Source organism: Crocodylus porosus, unplaced genomic scaffold (genome assembly GCF_001723895.1).
Source record: "Crocodylus porosus isolate Cpor-Errol unplaced genomic scaffold, CroPor_comp1, whole genome shotgun sequence".
NCBI classification, from domain to species: Eukaryota; Metazoa; Chordata; order Crocodylia; family Crocodylidae; genus Crocodylus; species Crocodylus porosus.
Genome location: NW_017728917.1, coordinates 819,094 through 826,974, shown reverse-complemented (window position 1 = coordinate 826,974; position 7,881 = coordinate 819,094). Strand labels below are relative to the sequence as shown.

General features: G+C 44.1%; 1 protein-coding gene across 1 annotated transcript; it reads left to right on the top strand.

Moving 5' to 3' along the window:
• The first annotated feature begins 1,613 nt into the window (after positions 1-1,613).
• RHO (rhodopsin) lies at positions 1,614-7,271 on the top strand. The gene is made up of 5 exons (XM_019536553.1): positions 1,614-2,102; positions 3,299-3,467; positions 3,597-3,762; positions 3,962-4,201; positions 5,589-7,271. Exons 1-5 carry the CDS (start codon positions 1,742-1,744, stop codon positions 5,709-5,711), a joined length of 1,059 nt encoding a protein of 352 aa, XP_019392098.1. The 5' UTR covers positions 1,614-1,741; the 3' UTR covers positions 5,712-7,271.
• The last annotated feature ends 610 nt before the right edge of the window (positions 7,272-7,881 follow it).

Below are 7,881 nucleotides of genomic sequence, written 5' to 3'. Positions count from 1 at the left end.
CTTTGGGGTTTAAAAGACTAGGGCTGATGTATCATTTTAAGAAAATTGCCTTCTCCATAGGACAGTCTGCAACTGATTTCAATATTTTCATTCCATTATACCTGCTGTCCTATTTTCTTGCAAGCTACGGCCCAGTGATTGTTGTTCCAAACAATGACTTAAGTGACAATGAGGACACTGAGAGAGGAAACAAAGAAGTTCAGAGCATATGGGAGTTTCAAACAGCCGTTTTGCCTGTAGCTATACCTGTCTTATCCATTTAATAAGTTGAACTGGATGCTTTGTACAAGTTCCAGAGTGATAACCTGAGAGTTTTAAGGCTCCAGTCTTCTTGCAGATTAAACACAACCCTAATATCAGCCTTGTCCAATGTGCCCATCAGTGTTGAACAGTATGAGGGAACACATCTTGGGGGAGAAGATGAGCATGACTCTTTGTTAGCTGTTGATGTTATGGTTGACACCATACAGATGGCAAATAGATGAGCAGAGAAGATGACCCAACAAGAGGAGCAGGGCTAATGTATCTCTCACAGGTAAATACTAGGGCAAAAAAGGTCTGTGGCACTTGTGGGCAAGAGTTGGGAGCACTGTGACAGAAGTCTTTACAGAAGTCATTCAGTCCTTGACCGCTGTGCTGCTCAGGCTCCACCTGGTTTACCAGTTGTGGCAGCAACCGGTGGGACCACCTGTTTGTTTTGCATGTAACCGAGGCCAGCTTCAGATTGTAACAATGGTCTTGGGCCAGCCTACAGTATATAACCCAGAGTCCAAAGGCTGCAATTCTCCATACCGGGTCCCTCAACCTGCTGCATGCAAAGCTGGGGTGTTAGATTATAGTAACACATTCCTTAAAGCAAGGGGACAGAAAGGAGCTCCTGTTCCCAGATGTGGGCTTACAGCTCATCCCTGCCACCTGTCTTTGAGAGGCTACAATTCAGACACTGGACAATATATTAAAAAAAAAATTAAGCCACTACATAGACACACCTATAGTTTGTCCTTCTACCTATAGTTCTGAGGCTGCTTTACACCCATTAAAGAATTCAACTTCAAAATATCCCTGTGGAATAGAGAAGTGTTATCCCTATTGCACAGATAGTGAACCAGGCCTGCAGCAGCTCCTGATACTGGAGTCTTTGTGGGGTAGCTAACTTTTCTGAGTGCCCAGCTTGAGGCACTTGGGATCTGGCTGTCAGCAGTGCTGGGTACCTACCAGTGCAAGGGAAGGCAGCATGATCTGTGGTGGTCATCTCTCAAATGGGGCACCAAAAGCAGAGCCCCAAATTTAGAGGTCAGTTTTGAAAATTTATCGCTAAGTGAATTATGTAAGGCTGCAAAATAAGGAACAGAACTAATGAGGTTATGCTTCCTTGCTGGCTGCACATCTATGGTGTACACAGTAGCTGCATATTATACATAAGGAGTTCAATGTTCCCTGGTAACCACTGCACAGCCCAGAAACAGGTGTCACCTTAAACCTTCTTGGGAAAGCCAATTAGCACTTGCAATCCTAGCTTGGATTATTATGATTAATAATGCTGTAAGTCCTAATCGTGCTGACACCAATGTTGAAAGCTTACCCAAGGTGGTACTTCATAAAGGGCGCTGCACTGACAACAAGTGTTGCCAGCTTCTGCAAGTTTGAGGAAGAAGCAGAGATAGGAGGAGAGCAGGAAGAGGAGACCTTGAAAGAAAGCAAAACATATTTGTAAGACCATAACACCTCGGAAGCCGCAGCCATGAATGGAACAGAAGGTCCAGATTTCTATATCCCCCTTTCCAACAAGACTGGGGTAGTACGGAGTCCGTTTGAGTATCCGCAATACTACCTGGCTGAACCATGGAAATACTCCGCGCTGGCCGCTTACATGTTTATGCTGATTGTTCTTGGCTTCCCTATCAACTTCCTGACTCTGTATGTCACCATCCAACACAAGAAGCTCCGTTCGCCCCTAAACTACATCCTTTTGAACCTGGCAGTTGCTGATCTCTTCATGGTTTTGGGAGGCTTCACCACTACCCTGTACACCTCAATGAATGGGTACTTTGTCTTTGGGGTAACAGGTTGCTACTTTGAAGGCTTCTTTGCTACTCTTGGTGGTAAGTTTACTAACTGAGTAAATAGTCAAATATGTTCTGTCGGAGTTCCCTTGAACTTGTAGGAAGGGGAAGCCAGGGCCAGGCCGAGGGGCAGTGGGGAAGACAGGAAGGCAGCAAAAAATGGCTTTCAATGCATCACCGAGACCTGGAGGCACTTGGAATTTATATTTTCAGGCTGTATGTTTGGCTTTCAGTGTAGTAGAAAAGTTATATTTCAGACAAGAAGTGTGGGGGGGGGACAAAGAACACATGATGTTTGCCATCTTCCTTTACTGCTTTGGGGAAAACCTAGTGGCTGAAGATGGTTGAAACGGGACTGTGGTATTGAAACATGACCTGGAACAGTATTCCAAACACTGGCTTTATGCCCACTTTTAACCCTGGAATTGGCAAGCCTGGTCTTCCCTGGTTTTGCTGGAAGAATTTCAGAAAGGTCCCAAGGTACTTTACTGTAGATCCCCATACTTAAATTGAAGGAATAGACTTACTTAGCCTTTAAAAGTCATCTTCTCCCCATGTGTCAATTGATTGAAATCGCTTTTCACAGGAAATGGTAGGCCTAAAACCCTTTCTTTTCTGCATCCAGTTCAGCCTTCAGGCAGATAAGTCCTCTCAGGTCACCATCTAACTAGTTCTTTGGTTACCAGAGAGTCTTCTAAGGTAGATGAGTTCTAAAATTTATACCGAAACACAAAAAACCTCCCAACATCTTGACAACAGCCTCTCTGCCTTTGTTTACCTCTGGGCGGAAGGTAATAAGGATGTAGACTCAATTTCCACCTCACTGTGAGCTTTAAAATATCCTACTAATGTTGTTCCCAAACCTGAGATATGCTGGACAGAAGGCAGAAACCAGTGAGTGGTCAATTCAGTGTGCATTTCCTAGCACAATCAGGCCCATGGAGTTAATAAGTAGCAAAACAAGTGTGGGGAGGACAGATTGGACTCAAACATAAGATCCAGTGGAACTCAAAATATTGCAGCAAAATGAATGTACGATGGGTTAGTCAGCCATTTGTGCCTTCCTTCCCATACTTTAATTCAGATTTTTTTTCACATTCAAATCTTACTTGCATTCTTTGATCATTCAGAGACTTGTTTGGAATCCATTATCCAAGAAGCTTTCACATACAGGGCAACACGTTTTTCTTCTCTTGCAAGCAGTATATGAATATGTGTGTGTGTCTCCCTCACAGGTGAAGTGGCTCTGTGGTGCCTGGTAGTCCTGGCCATTGAAAGATATATAGTGGTCTGCAAGCCCATGAGCAATTTCCGATTTGGTGAGAACCATGCCATTATGGGTGTCGTTTTCACGTGGATCATGGCCCTATCTTGTGCTGCTCCCCCACTGGTTGGATGGTCCAGGTAGGCTTATACATTTTCTGAAATAAGGCATCATCTAGGACAGCATTTTTCCATTCTAAAATGGCACAACCTGATTCCCCAGTGGCACCAGTGCAATGCCAGGTACTAATCTCATCGGTTTAATGGCAGGTACATCCCAGAGGGCATGCAGTGCTCATGCGGGGTTGATTACTACACCCTGAAGCCTGAGGTCAATAATGAATCCTTTGTGATCTACATGTTCATAGTTCACTTCACCATTCCATTGGTTGTCATTTTCTTCTGCTATGGACGCCTGGTCTGCACTGTGAAAGAGGTAAGTTGACCTGCTGGCGATGGACTGCCATCAAAAACTGCATCTGAATGCTACTGCCAAATTTTTGGAAAGCTCAGATGCAGCTTGGAACTCCACAGCTGGCTCCATCCCTGTCGTGGGAGGAGACGCCATTCCAGCCCTTTTTTCCCCCAACCCTCTCCCACGGAGCCGTCATAATTTCTTTGTTCTTTTGCCTTAGGCTGCAGCCCAGCAGCAGGAATCAGCTACTACCCAGAAAGCTGAGAAAGAAGTTACCCGCATGGTCATCATCATGGTCGTTTCTTTCCTGATATGCTGGGTCCCCTATGCCAGCGTTGCTTTCTACATCTTTTGCAATCAGGGATCTGACTTTGGCCCCGTCTTCATGACCATCCCGGCATTCTTTGCCAAGAGCTCTGCCATCTACAACCCAGTGATCTACATTGTCATGAACAAGCAGGTAATTAACAAGTGCAGTTTTTTCTTCAATTTATTTCATTTCTTAAAAGCTTGAACCATGCTCATAGATTTAAAGGTTAATGTGGCATGAAAGGAACTTTTAAAGTCAAATGTGTTCCTATGATATATAGGGATGACTCTGTTAATTATCCCACTGTCCTTTGGTATTACACAGATGTGGGAGTTGTCAAGCTGGTCTGCTTGAAATGATTCCAGCTACTTAAGATTTAACTAAGTATCTAGGCCTCTGTTCTGCTCTCAGCCACACTGGCTTCACTAGGAAAGTTAGGATAATCCTGAATTAGAGTTGTAGCTAGTTTTAAGGAACGAGAAATGTACAGAAGATAAGATTTGGCACATTGGATGACTCATCAGTCCATCACATGTAGAGTCTTACCTCTGCCAGTGACACTTAAATCAACTTCCCTACTTTGCCATCACTGCCACCCTACATCAGGAACAAACATTTCTTTCACGCCCTGGCTTCATCATCCCCTGCCCCAAAAGCATCAGGTTAGTCTATGCTCATATTAGCAAAAGGTGCAGCTTGTCATGCTCACTATTCAAAAATCAGCATTTACTCACAATGGTACTGGAGATAGGGCAGCATTTCACTCTGCTTATAATGGGATGTCGCTGTGGTATCAGAGGTATGTTTCCATGCTAGCAAAGGTTGATTTTTAATGGCTACCATTGCCTATCCTGTTACCCTAGATTAAAAGAAAGGAAGGAAGGGATTGCTTTTACTTTCAGAACACTAGAATACTTGATGAGAATACATTTTCACTTGTAGAACAGCTATTTAGTTGTGAAACAAAGTAGGTTTTCTGCCACCATCTCATTATTAACTTTAACCTTTCTCAAGAGCATTCCAACTAATGACTCCCATGGATGGTGAAAAGGACATGAATATAACAGTGGGAGACAAAGGGCTGCTCACTGCATGTGAGCGCTGGCAATTGTACCTCCACTGCTCTTTTGTCAGATTTTGAGCTGTTAACAAATTGTGGTCCTTTGAAAGGTCAGATCACTCCTGCCTCATTCACAGCAGAAACTGCTTTTACTGCAAAAGCCCTATTCAAATGAGGATTCACAAATCACACTAAAAAGAACGAGAAGCTTTTAAATTGGTTCTTCTCAGAGTGGACTGATTTTTTAAAGGACATTTTAGTAGAGCTGACTTGGGTCAGTCTTTGAGGCTCTTCTTTACTTAGAGCTCGCTTTCATGCACACGCACGTGCAAGCACGCATGCACGCAGGAATCTCTTTGGGTAAGCCACTGACCCATTTGATGTAAATAGAGAGTTCTCAGTGAATCTGATTAGTTGACTTTTATCACCCTGGTCACCCCAGTAAGTCGCTTGTCCTGACTTTGTGCTCTCTTCTAGTTCCGTAACTGCATGATCACCACCCTCTGCTGTGGGAAGAACCCACTTGGTGATGATGAAACTACTACTGGCAGCAAGACGGAGACTTCCTCGGTGTCCACCAGCCAGGTTTCTCCTGCATAGATTCCTCCTGGAAGCAGCTGATCTCAGGGCTGGCATGCATTATCATCATGGATACTCAAATCCCATCTGCATGAATGTAGTCATGTTACTGTAATGACCACCGCCACCTGCATCCAATTCACAATTGACCCAGCAGGATGGACTTTTCAGTTCTGATAATAGAAATTATTTGAACAAGGCTGTAAATATTTTTAAAACTTAAATACAAAGGGTTAGCACCTCAGCTGGTGTAAATCAGTGTATATCCGTTGACTTGTAAAGAGTTATGCCCATTTACACCGACTGAGTACCTGGCTCATCATCTCTAGCTCCGCACAGATGGCTGGATGTTCCCCTTTCACCGAATGGAAAAGATTAGTGAGACAGCAGCCTCAGGGCTCAATATATACCATGGCATCTGTTCTGTGCGTGACTCGCAGAGCGCATGATTAGGACAACCCATTGTAAAGAGCCAAGACACAGATACCTGGTAGAGGTTGAGATATATCCATGAGCCTGTAACCATAATCGGGGGCCAGAACGGTCAGGATATATGTCAGCTGTGAACATTTTTGAGCTCTTTCTAGTAAGAGATGGACCCCACTCACCATCACAAGAGTCCTGTGTCCTTGGAAACCCAGGGACTTATTTATAACATGGCCAATGAGGTGCATATAGCTGCTCATAACAAGTTATTGCTGCTCAAGGGTCAAATCCTGCGCCCCCTCCAACAGCCCAGAAGGCCCAGTAGATAATCTAACAGATGTGGCTCTGCCTGCAAAGGAGGGGGCAGGATTCAGGGGGTTCATGCAGCTGGATCCCTTCCATGTTTCAGAGCTGGGCTCAGTGGAGCTGCATGAAGCCTAGTGAGCAGAGGCACTTAGGGGGTTACAGCAGGGTAGGACATGGCCATTAGCAGCATCTCTAGAGTAATCCTGGGGGGGTGGATTGTGTCCTTTCTTCCACCTCCCCTGCTTGCAACCCAGTAGTTGTGCTGTGTACAAGGACTTGGCTTTGAACCTTAAGCAACAGCTGACTTAAAAATGTCTTTTCTGTAGCATGTGATGTTAGGTTTCCATAGCAACATCTATAGTCATTTGGCTTCCCCCTGACTCCTCCCACATGTCCCTAGACCACACCCCTATAGTTTGAGCTCTTTATGGTTCTCATGTGGTTCACCTACCAATTTTCAGCTGTAATTTGATTTGGCATCAGACCAAGTAGGAGGTTTTGGCCAGCGCTTGTGCTTTTGAGGGTTGATTGGTAGCAAATTGCTACGCTTTTCTTCAACTCTGTAGCAAGCAAGCCATGGGAGCATATGGCTCAGAGACTTCAACATATGTTTTGAGCACTACAAGATGGCATATTGCAATTGTAGCAATGTTCTTTATTTTTATTTTTAGCTCAATTATACAAATAAGATGTTTTTCTCGCTGTTCAGTGTTATCAACATTTGAAACTATTTTTGTACGTTATTATCCTCTCTGATTTCTAATCCCATGCAGCTTTGCAAGGTCTGATAGGGAAGGTATAGAAACCACGCAAGTTAAACCTTTAATAAAGAGCAATTTGCAAGTACAATTCTCTCATTATTTTTTTATCGATACTTCTCCATATTCATTGAAATCTAAAGATCAGAGGTTCATGAATCATTCAGTGTTTTAGCTAATGTCTCATTTATGTACTCAGAATCTGAAAGGCTTTTTTGGGAGAGCAGAAAAGGAAAGAGATTTGATTGCCCAGTTATATTTCCCTTTACAGAAAGAATACGGTCATTGAGCTGGTGGGCTGAAAACCCCATCATAGTCTTGACAGTGACCAGGCCAATGTAGCCAAGAGGAGGAGATGGCTTGCATTCAGAGCTGCTCCAAGGAGTAAGCAAAATGCCATGCCCTCTTCTGCTGCATCTCTCTTTTTGGGATCTCACAACATTTCTCTGTGGCACTCTTCAATGGAGAGGTCCATTTGTTTTTGCCCACACACAACAAATATTTGAAGGGTGCTGCAGATCCACTGCCCTGGTTTGCAGTACATCCTTCATCCTGCCTGACATCTTTACCTGGGAACTAGCTGGAAACCAAAGACGTGAATTCGCCTTAAACACCAGTGGAGTATCAGCAACAGCAGTACAACACTCCCATAAACCGCTCCTTAAAGGGGCTTTACCAACAGCCTTGAAGGATCACTGTAG

What these genes read in the sequence shown, in the direction of transcription:
- RHO (XM_019536553.1), top strand. Translation starts at nt 1,742, where the DNA reads ATGAATGGAACAGAAGGTCCAGATTTCTATATCCCCCTTTCCAACAAG. An exon ending in CCACTGGTTGGATGGTCCAG is followed by an intron (nt 3,468 to 3,596) that starts GTAGGCTTATAC and finishes GTTTAATGGCAG; the next exon opens with GTACATCCCAGAGGGCATGC. An exon ending in TGGTCTGCACTGTGAAAGAG is followed by an intron (nt 3,763 to 3,961) that starts GTAAGTTGACCT and finishes CTTTTGCCTTAG; the next exon opens with GCTGCAGCCCAGCAGCAGGA.